Below are 17,834 nucleotides of genomic sequence, written 5' to 3'. Positions count from 1 at the left end.
TAGTTAGTATTACGCGTCGACTCAAATACTCACTCTTTAAAATATTGCGTTCAACCAACTCCTCAGCAGTGGGTCGCATCGACAATCGACGTATGAGACGTGCGCCAATGGCCTCTTTAGATTCCTTCAATTCATTATCGGTGACCTGATGCAGAATATTGCGATTGATCAAATCCTGTTTATCCGGTCGTAATTGCAATTTCAACGATAATGATTCTTTACGCGCAATTTTCGCTTGCCGATCATTATCATCATCACGATAGAGAATACGCCCATCACCTTCATCGCTGTCGCTGCTGCTCTCGCGTATCACAAACGGTCGTGTATTCTCTTTATTCTCGACGGTGCATGGCAGATTTATGTTGAACACTTGCTGCCTACTGCGGGAATCAAAAGCAACCGAAAAAAAAATTCGCATGGCGCAGCGAAAATGGAAGCCAGATTAATTATTTGCGAGTGTGTGGGTTTTTAAAGGTGCGGTTGCGTTTGTGTTGGTGTAAAGCATTTTTGTAATTTTTATTTTTTTTTGATTTTGTGAAATAAAGAAATAGAAAAAATTTTACAAAAATAGATAAGTTAATATTTTTTTGTTTCATATTATTTATAAACAATTTAATTTACATAAATACTATTATATACTTATATGTATGTGGTTGCAATCTCTTTATATGTGTGTGCGTTATATATATTGTTTGTTGCTTGTATCTTTGTTTGATGCGTATGTGTGTGGTTTCGGGGCTTATGTGACATTTAGAAATATTTATTTAGGATTTGTGGTTGACATGCAAATGGGCATTGAGTGGTTTATTAAATAGTTATTTAGTTTATTTATAGAACATATATACTACATACATTCAATTATGCGCTTACAACAACTATTATAGAGATATATGAACCAAACTGATTTAAATAATAAATATAGAAATTTGCAAATAAATTTCTTAGCAAATTTTAATACGCAAATCTGTTAGCCAAATCTAAAACTATTTTTGGCATATATTAAATTAAGTAAGCTTCAACAATATTAATATATACATAGTTGTTGACTGGCCAAGCTTCGTTGACTTAAATTTGAATTAGAAATTTTAAAGCTTCACTATAAACAATTACACAAATACATTTATAATTAAAATTAGGTGGCAATATTTTTTTTATTGAGCGGACTATGCAAAACAAAATTTCAGTTGGTTTCGTATTGGATTTTTTTTTTACTTAACATAAAACAAAAATGTAACAGATGGCAACTCTGTTAAACATCTTAGCTGCATCCTATAAAAATGTTAGGGAGAAATTCTGCTAAGAAGTTTTCCAATAGAAATACAACAAAAAACAAGTAAGGAAGTCTAAGTTCGGGTGAAACCGAACATTACATACCCAACTGTACACTTGAAATGCTGTTGTTGTTTGTTTTGTTTGCTTAATAGTGTTACAAGGCTGCGCAATAATACATATGGGGTATTCCATCCCATTTCGACCAATTTTGAACCCGACCCCTTTAGAATTGGCTGAAAGTTTTTCTTATTTTTCTAGCTTACGAAAGACTTTTTTCAGATTTTTTAAAATTTTTTCATCCAACTCAAAAAAAGTTATTAATTTTTAAAAAAACACCGTTTTTGTTTTCAAAATGCTATAACTTTTTCAAAAATTGACCGTTTGGGATCTTTTTTTTTGAAAAAAAAAAAAAAATTGTTTTTAAATGTACTTTTGGAAAAAATACAAAAAATGTTTAAAGTTTTTTTTTTAAATTTTTCAGTTTTTCGAGATTTTTCGAACTTCACCATTTTTTTTCTCATAAAAAACTTCAATCAATTCTGCAATCATCCCCACTAATCCCGGAGTGGGCCGATTTTTTTTTTTATTTTTTTTTTTATTTAATTGAAAAAAAAAATTTTATTTTATTTATATAACAAAAAAATGTAAGAAAATGATTTTTAAGTATTCTTTTCTTTATATATTATGGTAATCTATGATTAAACTTACATGTTTACTGTGTTAGTCATTAATCCTGGTTATTTTAGTCGTAGATTACCATAATATATAAAGGAAAGAATACTTAAAAATCATTTTCTTACATTTTTTTTTGTTATATAAATAAAGTTGATAAAAAAAAATAATTTTAATTTTTGAAAATTTTTTTCCAATTAAATAAAAAAAAAAAAAATTTAAAAAAAAATCGGCCCACTCCGGGATTAGTGGGGATGATTGCAGAATTGATTGTTACTTTGTTTGACATTCACAAGTGCTCATGGTTTATTAACAATTGTTTTTGTTTTTATCGGCCTATTGATAAATCATTCAAGGTTCGAATCGAGCTCAAGGCCAGAACAATAATTTTTTTCTAATGATAATTATTGTTATTATTGTTCTGGCCTTGAGCTCGATTCGAACCTTGAATGATTTATCAATAGGCCGATAAAAACAAAAACAATTGTTAATAAACCATGAGCACTTGGGAATGTCAAACAAAGTAATTGACAATAAACAAAAAATCCAGCATTATCAGTGATTTGCACCAGATGGCGCAACACTGAATAAATATAGTTGGTAAAAAGGAATAGAAGTAGCAAATTTGCCAGTCAAACAAACCACCGCTGTATAGCTAAATGGTTAGCGCAGCATGCCTAAAGCGTACTGATGATGAAGGCTTAGCACCCTTCGAAATGGATCTATCTGCGCAGCTATGGCAGCTCATCATTATACCTCCTTGGACACTCGCCGTCGGAGAAATTTTCTTTCGGACACGCCATAGTCCATGATTTTGGACCACACATCACGACAGGTATTATGAGCGACTTGTAGAGCGTGATTTTTGTTCGTAGAGGGAGGGCTTTACCTTTCAATAGCCTACTCAGTCCAAAGTAGCACTTGTTGGCAAGAGTTATTCCCCGTTTGAATTCTTAGCTGATATTGTTTTTGCTGTTAACGCGGGTTCTCAAATAGACGAAATCCTTCACAGTCTCAAATTTATATCAGTCAACCGTAACTTGGCTGTAACAGTACGAATGTCCCCATTCTTTCTTGGATGACAGCAAGTATTTCGTCTTCTCCTCATTTACCGCAAGACCCACTGCTCTACTATCTAATCCTGTTTGTTTAGGCCAATCTGTTACCAGAATTATCTTCTCCAGCATTATGTTAAAGAAATCGCACGAAAGGTAGTCGCCTTGTCTGAAGCCTCGGTTGGTTTCGAATGGCTCGGAGAAGAAGTCCTTCCCAACCCTTATGAAGCTGGTTGTCTTGCTCAACGTCATTTGGTAGAACCCTATTAACTTTGCAGGGAATTTAAATTCAGACATAGTCGACGAAAAGATGGTTAGTGTCGATTCTCTTATCGTGAGTCTTCTCCAGGATCTGGCGCATCGTGAAAATCTGGTCAGTAGTAGATTTACCAGGTCTGAAGCCACACTGATAAGGTCCAATCAGTTTGTTGACTATGAGCTTTAGTCTAGTCTGGATAATCGAATGCTACTATAGCATCCTACTTGGCTAAGTAGTCTTCCTATTCATTACTTTTATGTCCCCGATGCGCGAGAACCCGCAGATACTCCCACTAAGGCACTAGCTGCACCAGCAGAGGACGTTCTCATCGCACCCGTTAGGGCAATAGAATATAATAGCCGACACAGTTTGCTTAGTTTTGTGATTGCTGTTTCTTGTGTGATCTTCGGACACTGAGAAAAAATAGTTGACAATTCGCTTCGCAACAGGGGGGGGGGGGGGGTGGGGGCTATACTCGCGGTTGGTATGCCTGTTGTAAGAGGTGACTAAAATACCAAATTGATTCAAGGGGTTGTGTACCGCAACCCTCTCAAGGGGTTGCCAGCGCAATATATAGCTTCATCAACCCAATTATCAACCTCATCTACCCGTGACGAATCCTGTTTCATTGACAGCCGAAGCTCTGGCGATCCCAAGTTCCTAATGGAACTAGGGGTGGGGAGGGCGGTATGGCCTAGAAGGTTGAATGTGGTCATATAAACCGTTCCCGAGATGGTCAGGCCAGTACCTTAATGGTGCTCTGTTACCGGAACGTACCGCATCTATCGATAACACTCCCAAAGCCTTCGGGGAGCGTCTTTATCGTTAATACAATAACAACAACAACAACTGTAATAAATGTCCACTATACCAAGCCACGGAGTCGAGTGCAAGCGAATAAAGCTCTTGTTCCTTTGTTTAACTCAGGGAAGGTTTTGGCATGGATACTTTTCTTCTCCGGGTAAATGGCACTAGGGCAGCTTTGTTAGGATTTAAAGCGGCTTTGGTGTCACACCAAGTTTCTATGATGCGCAGGAAGATATTGTTTCCGCGTGCATACCTGAGATGCAGATTATTAACACATCTACCCTTGTGTATCAAATCCATCGAATTTCAGTAACTGAAGGAGATCGTCTATGACTAGGGTCCATACGAGAGGAGAGTAGCCACTAGTGTCTGCAGCACCGGTACGTAGTGAACAAGAAATGTGCTCCCACTGCTCGGCTACATGTTCGCTACAGCCACGTATTGATAACAATGATTCGGGCAGCAGTAATTATACGTCGATGGCTTGTTGAACCGACCATGCGCAATGGCGATGCCAACGCATCAAAACATGGTGTGCTAATTTTCCGTGCTATTCCTTTCCAAATCGATTTGTTTGTGGTTGGTGGCCGAAAGGAGCCAAATTGATGTTTATTTCAGTCCTTGACTGTTCAATTGCTTCGACCTTCAGTAATTTTAAAATCATGATTGTGCCACCAACATTTTTACTTGCTTTTTAAAGAGCCCATAGTCTACTCTTCCGCAACAATTTATTTGCTTTTGTGGCCAAAAAGGTTTTGCCAAAGCCTTTAATTCTATAATATTGCTTATTTAAATACCACAAAAGGCAAATACTCTCAAGTCAGGTAAATAAAAACCGCAAGTAAGGCGAAATTAAAGCTCATCCAGTAGAGCGTAAATGGCAATGTCAACAGAATTTAACACAGAGAGTGCTTAGGCATTGAGCCGTAAAAATTTATATTTGACTACCTACGCACTTTGTATGTGCACGAGATAGCTTACGTTTACAAGGCATTGAAACTGTCGAGTTTGTTGAGGCGTAACGATAACACATTTTTTCCACATTTGTGTGTTTGCTGCCTGGGTTCACCGCGATTACTTCAATTTAACATGCGACATAATTAAGAGGGCATGTATGTTTCACTTGTTTAAGATTTTACAATAAAATGTATGTACATAGGTTGAGAAAATATTTATTTTCCGTAAGTATTGCTAACAAAGCTGTTGATGAAATTATTTCTGAGAGGTTTTGAAAACGTTTTAGATTTAAAATTAAATAGATTGTAGTATTTTAGAGGATAGTTAAAGTCAAAGATCTTAAGGCTTGGTTTCCTCGGAAAACGGTGCCACTATATTACGACCGCTAAAGAACGGTTGCTATACTCATCGTAATTAGCGGCACCGCTTTTTTGAGACTTTTTTGAGACGTGTTTTTGAGACTAAACCTGAATATACATATACATATATACATTACCGACTACGATGGGGGATCTATTCCCCCCCCCCCCCCCCCCCCCCCCCCCCCCCCCCCCCCCCCCCCCAGCCAGCAGTGAATGAATATCTATCGATTTATTGAACCGTTCGCTTTAAGTGTATGCCATAGTGAGGCTAAAGCATGGCGGAGCTAATTTTCCGTGTTATTAAACTGGAATCGATCGATCGAGCCAAACGGAGCAAAAGTGATATTGTTGTGAGCAACAGAGAGCCATTAAAAGTATTGCATGACATTCGACAATATATTCAGGAACTTAAGAAATACATCAGCGAACAAAAAATATTTATCAAATTTCGTTAATCAATTTCTTCTATTTTCTATAACTTAAAAATAAACTGCCAACAATTTTCTAGCTAAAACAATGCAAATCGATCGCAAAATTGACAAAATTCGAAAAAATTTTACAAACATTTCGTACTTTTCTAAAACAATATCATGAAACATTTCGTAGTTTTCAGAATTTTTTTGTGTATGCAGCTTTGTAGCTCAACAAAGTTTAGTCTAACAATGTAAAAGTAATGGGTCTCTCAAAATGCGTATTGATTTTTGAGAAATGTTTTCCCATACGAAGGATGCATGGCTTATTTTCATATGGAGAAAATTTGTATTGCTCTTCGGAAAATAAATTTCCAAAAATCTAAACGAATTTTAAGAAACTTAGAACTTGCTCTTTGTTAGACTAAAATTGGAGGGGCTATAAAACTGCATATTCGAAAAAATTCAAAGAAATCAAAATAAAAAGTTCAAAAATTTCGTAAACTTATTTATAATTTTTAAATTTTTTCTAAAAACTTTTTGAGATTAGTTTGCATAGTTCCAGTTATAAAATTTATTAATTTTTCTTTTTTTCTGAAACTATCGAAATAAAAAAGGAAAACTTAATTGACTAAATTTGATAAAAAATGCCACTGCTATTTTCGCGTTCACTCACTGAGTTAAACGCAGCAACTTCTAACTAATTTTAATCCAATGCACATTTTAAGGCGTTTATTAAAGGAAATGAAATGCGCCAAAAATAAATTCGTTGAGAATGTTGTTGTTGTTGTAGCGATAAGGTTACTCCCCGAAGGCTTTGGGGAGTGTTATCGATGTGATGGTCCTTTGCCAGATGCAGATCCGGTACGTTCCGGTACCAAGCCCGACCATCTCGGAAACGATTTGTTATGACCACATGCGACCTTCTAGGCCATCCCGCCCCCTAGATCCATGAGGAGTTCGAGGTAGCCAGAGCCTTGGCTGTTAATGAAACAGGATTCGCCACGTATATGTGAGGTTGACAATTGGGTTGGGAGTCGGCCTAGCACCTTAATAGTGCTGTGTTACCGGAGCGTACCGGATCTGTATTCGGCAAAGGACTATCACATCCCCAAAGCCTTCGGGGAGTAACCTTATCGCTACAACAAAAACAAAAACAACAGAAGCTATATATTGCGCCGGCAACCTGAAAAGGTTGCGCTACACAAACCCTTGAATCTGGTATTTTAGTCGCCTCTTACGACATGCATACCTACAGCGGGTATATTCTGACCCCCTAACCCGCTGGGGGGATTCGTTGAGCATCTGAGCTTTTAGTTGAGCATTTTATTTTATTGCCATTAAAAGAAGTTAAATCATAAACCAATGCTCGTAAACAAAGAAAATAAGTTGGCATAGTTTTTATAAGCAAATGGCGTCTCCATTGAAAGAAAATAAAAAAAAAACTTACAAAAAACATGTCAGAGTCCACTCGCCCATACTGACAATACTGGCATACAGCCTCAATACAAGAAAGCAAGAGAAACATAGTTTTTTATGAAAAAACTTCTCTGAATTTTGTAACTGAAAACAGTCAACCCAACGTTTTCGAAAAAATTCGGAAAGATTTTACATAAACTTCGAACTTTTTGTACAAAGTTCTTTGTATTTTTTCGCGTATGCAGTTTTGTGTCCCATTAAATTTTAGAATTTTAGGAAGCTTCGATTTCGAATTCGGCGGAAAACTTCTTTCTTCAACGTCCTATCATGCCAACCTAATACAACCGCACTGCGTTTTTAGCGTACGCAAACAACCAGCGTTTTTTGCCCGAACCAAAATAAGTATGCGTTGCGATAATGTAAAACATTTATGCAAACGTCAAATCTAAATGGCACCCAGAACAAAAATTGGAAATCGAATTAAGTTTTCACGCAGCATATTCAATTTCGATTGCTCTCATACAAGTTGTATGTGTATGAGATATTTTTGACAGAAAATGACTTGCGTGCGTTTATATTAGGTTGGCATGTATTTCAGCTGAAAAGAAATAAAATTGGCGTTTATTGAAACAAAATCTAGATAACAGTGATGGAATACTTAAAAGCGGTTGTATTCGATCAAACTCAGACAGATTTCTATTATTTTTGAAAATTTTCGAAAATGCTTTGCAGAGTAAAAGTTTAAAAATGTTTTAAAGATTTTCAAACACTTCCCGAACTTTCGAAAATATTTTTGGAAAATGCGTTTAAACAGTTTCAAAAACTGCTTGTGTTTTTAAAATTTTTCAAAACTTCGCGCAAATTCCTAATTTTTTAAAAACATTTTTTAAATTGCTTAAAAAAGTAAAACTTCAACAAGATTTATAATTGGATTTATGGGATTTTAGAAATTTTTCGAAAATGCTTTGCAGAGTAAAATTCTAAAGATGCTTATTAAGATTTCCAAATCCTGCACTATTTTATTAAATTTAGGATTTATGCATAACATTTTTTCTTAAATGAGCGGAAATATAAAAATAAAAAATCTTTTTTATGAGAAGTACATACTACAAAAGAAAAATTGAAGCTTCAACAATTTCAAGTGTACTTACTAACTGACTGGAATATAAAAGACAAACTATAAAACAAAATTTGTATATTGGCGAGCACAAAAGTAGCATTACAAATTATTTGCAATTTTTTTAATTATATTTTTTTAATTTTCGTTAATTAAAAAAAAAATTACGAAAGCTATGCAAAGAAACTTAAAAAATAGGTTGCAAAAAATTTGAGAATCCGAAGTTTTTATGTAATATATTGAACTTTATTAAGAATTTTTAGGTATGCAATTCTTTCTACCAATTCATTTTAGTCAAACAAAGTGCAAGTTATGGTCTCTCAAAATTAACATTGATTTAATTGAAATTAAAAATTTATTTTTGATAATTGTTTTCGATTTGTGTTTTTTCAAACAGTTTTTATATTTTCGCTTCGAAATAGAAACAGTCTCTGTACATTTTGAGCGACTGCAAAATGTCTACTTCATGGGACTAATAAAAAATTAGACTACGAATTTCGAATTGAAGATGTCAAAATTATTAAGAAGATTTATAAAACTTTTCGAATATTCGATTTTTTCGAAAATATTTTCGAATTGGAAACGAAATCTATGTAATAATCGTTATACAATTAATACAAGATTTCGAAATTATTATGAAGATTTTTAAACACTTCGAATATTCGATTTTTTCGAAAATGGAAACGAAAACTATGCAATCATTATGCAATTTATTCGAAATGTCAAAATTATTATGAAGATTTTTAAAAAATTTTCGAATATTCAGTTTTTTCGAAAATGTTTAGAAATACAAACCAAAACTATGTCATCGTTACAGATAGTTTTTTCTAAAATTAACAAAACAAATAAAAAAATGTTTAATTGTTAAGGTTTGTAAATAATTTTTGCTGCCATTTTTCTGCTCACAACTGTGTGTAACAGAAAAGCTGTAACTTTTTAAACAATATTTTTATAAACATACAATTATGTGTGTGTATGTACGTGTATATGCACTTAACGCAACAGGATATTTATTAGGCTCGCAGGCTGTGTAGCGGCAAGGCTTCCTTTTCTTTATTACCGCAAGGTTTTATAAAATGTTCGCGTTTGTTTTTTTTTTTACTTCAATTTAAAAATATGTTGCGTTTAACCTCCTCTGTGTGACATAAAACCTATCTCAAATATTTTTAACGACTTTTGGTGTGTAACGGTTCTGGCGTGTGAACAACATACATACATAACTATGAACTCATCAGCTCGTTAGGACAATGATGGCTTAAGTGAATGCGTGAAAGCACTTAAGTTGACGACGGAAACATATTTTTGGTAAAAAAAGTACATTAACTTGCTCTTGGCTAGACAGCATAGGCGGTTAAAGTTATTTATAATATTTTTTATGAAACATAATTTTAAGTGGAGCTGCTACGCATTTCTTGAAATTGTGTGCCAAATTGTTAGGCTTTTATCCCAGGTATTGCCACTGCGGCTGAGTTTGCGACGTTGTTATATTTTTAAATTTACAGCAGCGAACGGAACAATTTCACTAATAATTTGTATCAAAATTCGTCATGTAAGTTTTTTTTGTTTTGATATTTTAAAAAACACTTCCATTAATTTAATAATTTGGGAAAGATTTAAACAACGTGACAACAGGTCGGACAAGGCGACAGCTGTTTCGAATATTCCTTGTAAATCTTCTCAAAGTCTTTCCTCCGGGGAGTGGGATTCGAGCCCGCACACCTACGATGGTTGAACTGTTACAAACACATACAGCCACGTCATGCCTTAGTTGTTGTAAACTTATCCCAATTGCCTTAATTGTATATTATTTATATTATCACGTGTCAAAGTTATGCTTTTCGCTGTTGGCCGTTTCAAATTTTAATTTTGTAGCCGAAACTTTGACAACCAATCTCAAAAAACCTTTTCGAAAAGTCCGAAATTTTTTTTCATTGAATTTTTCGAGTATGCATATTTGTAGCCAATTCAGGTTTGTCTAACAAAGTACAAGTTATGGTCCCTCAAAATTAACACTGATTTTTGGTAATTTTTTTTTCCGAATGGTGTTTTAGTTTCCTCCATACAAAGTGTGAACATTTTTTATTTATATGGCAGAAAATCTGGAAAATCCTTTAGAAAAAAAAATTGTAGAATAAAAAAAAGCGACCTATGAAAAAAATCGCCGCTAGGTGGTGCAAGAATCGAGATATTCAAAAAAATCGTATTTGTGGTCCGATTTGGCTCATATTTGGAACAAATATTACATATAGTCCGGTAGAAATGACATCAAAATATTTTGGAATTCGAGGAGGGGCACGTGGCGCCGAGTAGACTAGAGTCTTTGGAAGGATTATGTGACCTAGATTTTAACAAATTGTCAGAAAAGAGTCCTTGTAACAATGATTCACTAAATGAACTAAATAGAATGAGAAATAATCGGCAATTAAATAAAGACTAAAAACTTGAATAATAAAAAAAAATTTCAAGTTAAACGGTTTTATTGAAAACAATACTTACATGAGGTAATAACAATACTAAAATCTAGAAAATAATTAGGTAGGTCCTAGGTACTAAGTCATCACACTCCGCATCAATCTAGGGCGTTGATCAGATAATTAAATAAAAGCGTTGGACGCGTCAAATTTCCATTGATAGTCATATAAGACCAACTGAACCTTAATAAGGTTATGCTATGCCTCACATTTTTAGAAATTTCACGCGTCCAGCGCTTTTATTTAATTGTCTAATCAACGCCCTAGATTGATGAGGAGTGTGATGACTAGTACCTTGGACTTACCTAATTATTTTCCAGTTTTTAGTATTATTAATACTTCATTTAAGTATTGTTTTCAATTAAACCGTTTAACTAAAATTTTTTTCTAAATTATTTTATTTGATAAGAACTTGAATATTATTTTGTGTAACACAAGCCAGGTACAAATGTATCATGGGGACGGTGAGCAAATTTTCACGATATGGAGGCTATGGCATTCTGATGTACATATTTACATTTGTGTGCGTATACATTGCAATTTGTTTGTAAATATGAAACACTACAGTGAGTAGAAACGGATATTCACTTGGTTGAGTTTGAAAAGAAGAATAAGTGAATTGAATAAAAACAAACTTTTTCCGTATGACTTTCGAATATACAAATACATATGTACGTATATACAACATATTTATTTAAGACAAATAAATATGCACATGGGCAAGTGTACAGAAAATTCTTTTTTACTTTTGAAATAACTAAAGATAAACATTTGTACACACATATGTATGTATCCATAAAATACTGTAGCTTACATTGGTTAACTGAGCGGAAAAATATCTCAATTTTGTTACAATGTTAGTCCTTTGGAATAAAAATAAAAAAAAAATATATATATATAGATATATATATATATAATATATATTTTATTTGAATGCATTCAAAGCTGTTTCATAGGAATTTACTAGGTGGAGTATACATACAATTCAACATAGGGATGTTTAAGAAGAGGTACCGAGTGAAAGTACAGGTTTAAGTCCAGAAAACGAATGTTTTTAGGTTAACTACAGCTCGCCCAGAGGTTGTTGAAGTTAAACTACAACAGAGGAAATTTTGGCCGAATCAAATAATTTGAGACGAGCTTCTTCGGCTTCTTATCGGTAACAACCGATGCCGATAAGTCTTGTTATCGTCGACTCAACCTTTTGTTATTGGTCTGTTATCGATAGTAAATTATTTCCGTCAAGTTATCGGTTTGTTTTAGACTTGTTACCGCCGAATCATCGGATCCTTATCGGCTTGCTGTAGAAGGCTTTCAAATGTTCCATCGATTCCAATATTTTGTCGGTATCTGCTTCTTAATACACCGATGAGTTATAGATAACCAATCGCTAACACTCCTATAAGAAATCGCTAATTTTTCGATACCAAATCGATAACTTTTTAAATTAAATCGAAAACGTTTCTATAACTTCTATAACAAAGTAACACTGCCATAAAGAAAATAGTTAACTTTTTGATAACAAGTCTATATCTTTTCTATACCAAATCCATAACTTTTTTTTAGGTTTGAGTTAAAACAATTTCAATTAACAGAGCCCATGGGAAAGGAAATCCATTTATCAGTTCAGTGATTAATGCTTTTTTGGAGGAACTTTTATTAAATTGCGGTCTTAGTCCAGAACAGCTTGTTTAACCACCAGCGTCACCATTTATATTTAAAAAGAGTTTATGTATCTTGGCCATGACCCTACTTGTGTTATTGAAATTAGGAAAGAAGTTTCAGACCAGGCGCTTATCTCTAGAGAGCTGGCCTCCCGAGGTTATGGGCCGATTGTTCTCTCGGGACGCTGTTACTTTGACTAGCGGTACATACAATTCTCCCTTGAAGAATAATGTCCTAGTAAAATCACTAATAGGAATGCCAGACGAGCCAACTGGGAGCTCCATGGTTGTAAACTGAGGGAACTTCCGACACCGCTGTGGCTGCCCTGAAAGAAGTTATCTCTGACAAATATTAGCGCCCTTCATGGCTTTGGCCTCTTTAAACTGTCAGATATAGGGGATTTTCTAGAAGGCAGCTATTTTACAAAAACGAGAGAAGTAAACTCCTTTAAGACTGAGAGCTCTACGGAGTGAAATTATTTGTCTCCTCTAGGTCCCTCGAAACGAACAGTATGACGAACTGTATCGACTAACTTGCGTTTTTCTTCTATCTAAAGCTGTGTAACTCTACGCGGTGTTGAGTGATTGCGTTGATACCGAGGGTGGCGCCACTGGTGCTCGTGATAACGTAGCGCGTGACTGCGCCAGTGGCGTCAGCCATGCTAGAACAATGGCTCACAACAACTAGGACCAATAGAAACAACGATCAACATCTGTGTATAGACGGATACGACTTCCGAAAGTTGCTGTGTACTGCGAAAGCCACAAGGAAATGATTAGGCGTTTGTTGCCTATGATCACAGAATTTATCTGGCTTAAAAGCTGAATTAGCAGCGGAATTATAGTACCACTTCAACTCATTTGGCATCATTCATAAAAACGGAGCTTTTGCTCAGACGTGAGATTATGAGAAAGAGTTAGGTATTTTGTTTTTGTAACAAAATAAACAAATTACTTTTACTTTAAAAATTGAGTCTGAGCAAATGCTCAATTTTTAGGCTTGAGGCAAAATGTCGGAAATAGAGCCAGTAAGGCATTAAGGAGCAGCGCCAGAAATTAGCTTGGCGCATTTGCGCTAACTTATGGAGATTAAAAAAGCTTAAAAATCTTAGAAATAAGTATTTTAAGTTTTTTAAAGCAACGAATGACTTTTCTTTTAGAGATCGATACTTATTATACATGAAACAGTTCAATGTACTTGATAAGTTTTTATATAATAAATACATCTCCCGTTTCGAAGAAGAGTTAAAGCAAAATCCGTACAAAAAACGGTTCTTCCAATATTCCAACTTCTGTCAATTTTAATGGCATTAGTTCAAACAGTTTAGTGGAAACAGTGAACCTTTTTTCTGATTTTTTCATATCTAGGGTTGGTTCTGATACAGCTAATTCCTTGGACTTTGGCTCATCATTGTTATCGGAATCAGATATTATTATTGGCATCTCGTCCCTACAATCTTCTTTATAAAAAGATATTGATGGGCTGTCTTCTTTTTTGGTTAAAAAATGTAGTAGTTCGCTATGCGTGCCGTTGTGCCATATCTTTAATGTGTCATTGTCAACTGGCGTTTTCATTGATCGATGGAAATTGGCTTCTATTACTCCAATCTTCCAGTCTGGAAATAAGAGCGAGGTAGTAAACTACAGCCCAATCTCTAAACTATCAACCTGTTCAAAACGGTTTGAGAAAGTAGTAAAGGAGAAGTTGGCTTTTGCTATTAAAGGAATAATCGATCCATGTCAGCATGGGTTTGTTGCGTGTCGTTCAACAATGACAAACCTAGCTGTTTTTTCTCAATACTGTGTTTCTGCTTTTAAGGATGGGTATCAAGTTGATACTATCCCCAGCAGGTTAGGGGGTCAGAATATACCCGCGGTAGGTATGCCTGTCGTAAGAGGCGACTAAAATATCAGATTCAAGGGGCTGTGTAGCGCAACCCTTCAGGTTGCTAGCGCAATATATAGCTTCTCCAAACCCAACTGTCAACCTCACCTATCCGCGGCGAATCCTGTTTCACTAACAGACGAGACTCTGGCGACCACAAGCTTCTCATGGAACTAGCGGGTGGGGAGGGAGGGATGGCCTGAAGGCTTAATTTGGCCACATAAATCGTTCCCGAGATGGTCGGGCTAGCACCTTAATGGTGCTGTGTTACCGGAGCGTACCGGATCTGTATCCGGCAAAGGACCATCACATCGATAACACTCCCCAAAGCCTTCGGGGAGCAACCGTATCGCTACAACAACAACAACAAAGTTGATACTATATATACAGATTTCTCTAAGGCATTTGATACAGTGTCCCATAAAATACTTCTTCGGAAACTTGAATACATTGGTTTCCATTCAACCTTTCTGTCATGGTTAAATTCATACCTGACAAACAGAATTTTATTTGTTGAAATCGAGAATATGAGGTCCTATGAGTTCTTGGGAACTTCTGGGGTGCCACAAGGTAGTATTCTCGGTCCAATCCTATTTGTTACTTTCATTAATGACGTCGGCTTATATTTAAAGCATTCAAATTATTAACTTTATGCTGATGATTTAAAACTGTTTAGGTGTATCACCTCTGTATCTGATGCATTGCTCCTACAGAGAGATTTGGATGCTCTTAATGTGTGGGCTCTTAATAATCATCTGAGACTTAACAGTAGCAAATGTTGGCATGTCACGTTTTCTAGATCTACAAGTGCGCTTACGTCAACATACTATATCGCTAATACATATCTTGCCTCGGTCAAAGAATTTCGTGATCTTGGTGTAATTTTCGACTCTTCGTTCACTTTCGTTAACCCTTTTTTACTATCTTATACCAAAAGCTTATGCTAATTTAGCTTTTTTACGGCGTTATGCGAAGGATTTTAAGGACCCATACACTAGGAGTATATTGTATAATTCTTTAGTGCGATCTAAATTAGAGTACGCCTCTATCATATGGAATCCCATTTACAGCACATACTCTGCTAGAATTGAAAGGGTTCAACGTAAATTCATTCGATTTGCCTCCTACCCCTTCATTTTGTTAATTACCTACCACCTTATATAGTCAGTAAGGTTTCTGCCACTGATTCAATAAATATAAATATGAAAAGGAAAACCTTGGAAATACGTAAATATTATAATTAAACAAAAACAAAATGAAAGCAAAATAATAATAAAAAATAATAATAATAAAAATGATCCTCTTTAAAAAACACAGACACGAACATGCTTTATCAATACATTCAAGTGCATATTTTTTAAAGAAGTGTGGTTATATAAGTTTACAAGGTTACGCTGTAAGGGCACATAGTCACATACAAGCATAAATCAAATCAAGAGGAAAACTTAAAGTTTGATATTGAAAAGTGAAGTGCAGAATTGGTGTAGGTGCCCTTAAACGAGAGTAAACGTGGAAGAAATTAAAAAATAAGTGCGAGCTCCATCCAAAGCAATGAGAAATTAAAAGAAAGAGAAAATAAAACAAGTAAGGACGGGACTGTCTTCGGCTGTGCCGAAGACTTCATACCTTTCATGAATGGGGCTGAACACTAATCTTATCCCATTCGTAATCTCCGAATAATCGGATGTATCAGATAAGAAATATATAGTGAACAGATCTACATACCTAAACGATTTTTAAGATAAATATAAAATAAAAAATAGGTAGGTACTTTGTGTGAGGATGCAAAGTTTCAGGTTTTTTGTGGTCTGCGTGTAAAAACTATGACTACGAATCACGTATTTCAAAAATATATGACGTAAACGTAACTATTTGATGAAATTTGATAAATTTTGCAGCTTCTATCCGTAAAAAATGGGCAAAAAGACAGTTCATATGAAGTATATAATATATATACCACCGATCTGTATGATTTTTTCAGACAACAATATATGCTATATACGTAAGCATTCGTTGAAATTTGAAGGATTGGGGCAGCAATTACGAAAAGTTTCTTATCTGAACAATCGGTTGTGGGGGATATATACTATATATACGACCGATCTCATCAATTTTTTCAGGCAACAATATGTGCAATATACGAAATTATATGGTGAAGTTTGAAGCTTCAATCTGTTAAATCGAGTAAGATATTACAAAAATCCTCTTATTCTGAAAAATCGGTTGTATAGAGGATATATGCTATAGTGGTCCGATCCGGCCGGTTCCGACAAATATCTAATCGGACACCCAAATACACCCGCTCACCAAATTTTATTAAGATATCTCAAAAATTGAGGGACTAGTTTGCATACAAACAGACAGACGGACAGACGGACATGGCTAAATCAACTCAGCTCTTCAACTTGATTATTTCGGTATACTTAATGGTGGGTCTATCTATTTTCCTTTAAGGACTTACAATTTTGGGTTTCGTGACGAAATTAATATACCATTTCATTTTCATGAAAGGTATAATGACGGGATTTGAGGTGAGAGAGAGAGATTTAATTTTCTCGTGAATAAATAAAAAAATTATTTTTTAACATTTTTTACTATATTATTAAGAGTGTACAAGAGTGTATGGGATCTGTGTTTTTGTTTTGGATGTACAGCAATAGAGCCAAAGAGATAATGAGAGAGACAGAGTGAGAGCGTGAAAAAGTAAATACACACAAAAACCATTCAAATTGAGTTAAAACATAATCTAAATTATTACCATATTCTAATCCGTGGTCGTAGTATTGGCCTAATTCGGGGTTAACACGAATTACGAAAACAAAACAAATGCGTTTGAGTTTTTTTTTGGTATTTTCATTTGTTTGGTGAACGATTTTGTTACAATTTCGTATAGCATTTGTTTTTGTTATTATTTTTGCATATTTTGGTTTGCAAAGTGAAATTAAGTAGGAAAAAAGAAAGAAAAGAAGAAAGTATAGTAAATAAAATTATGCGAGTTTTTGCTTTTTTGCAGGAAAGATTTGTTTGTTTGGTATTGCGGGCATTCTTTGTTCTTAAAAAAACTTGTTGTAAATAGGATAACCATTTTTTTTTTATTAAAATCTTAATTTGTTAAAGTACAGTTTATTAACACACTGAAGGAAGGCAGCTGAAAAACGAAAAACAAAAAATGCAGGAAAGGCAAGTGAAATTTAATTTTAAGAAAAAACTTTAAGGGAAAACGTACAAAAACTCAGTAATTTTTGAAAACTACATTTGAGTAAAAATTTGTAAACATTATTTTTGTGATTTAAAACTAATCAAGGAAGTGAGTTTAAACGTATTTTACAAATCATAAGCATGTTTTCACAAATCGGTTTAAAAAAGTTTAGATAACAGTTTTTTAAAATACAGTAGAAAGCTTTCGAAGCAAAAGCTTACGCATCGAATAAGTTGATTTGTTCGAAGATTGCAATTAAAATTTTTGTTTTGGTTTAACAGATTT

General features: G+C 34.6%; 1 protein-coding gene across 12 annotated transcripts in view; it reads right to left on the bottom strand.

The window, feature by feature from the left end:
- The window catches only part of LOC137253296 (phosphatase and actin regulator 1-like), a 763,209-nt gene that overhangs the window by 18,798 nt on the left and 726,577 nt on the right, over nt 1-17,834 (bottom strand). For 9 of the 12 annotated variants that reach the window (XM_067789969.1, XM_067789965.1, XM_067789975.1 and 6 more), the window contains 2 exons: nt 17,109-17,138; nt 34-380 (listed from right to left, as the gene is read on the bottom strand). In XM_067789969.1, the coding sequence (XP_067646070.1) occupies nt 34-380; nt 17,109-17,138 (377 nt within the window). The remainder of the gene's footprint in view (nt 1-33; nt 381-17,108; nt 17,139-17,834) is intronic. The other 3 variants (XM_067789966.1, XM_067789968.1, XM_067789967.1) reach the window with 3 other exon arrangements.

The sequence above is a fragment of the Eurosta solidaginis genome, chromosome 5 (assembly GCF_040869045.1).
Source record: "Eurosta solidaginis isolate ZX-2024a chromosome 5, ASM4086904v1, whole genome shotgun sequence".
In the NCBI taxonomy this organism is placed as follows: Eukaryota; Metazoa; Arthropoda; class Insecta; order Diptera; family Tephritidae; genus Eurosta; species Eurosta solidaginis.
The sequence above is the reverse complement of the archived record's forward strand: the minus strand, read 5'-3'. Positions and strand labels throughout refer to the sequence as shown.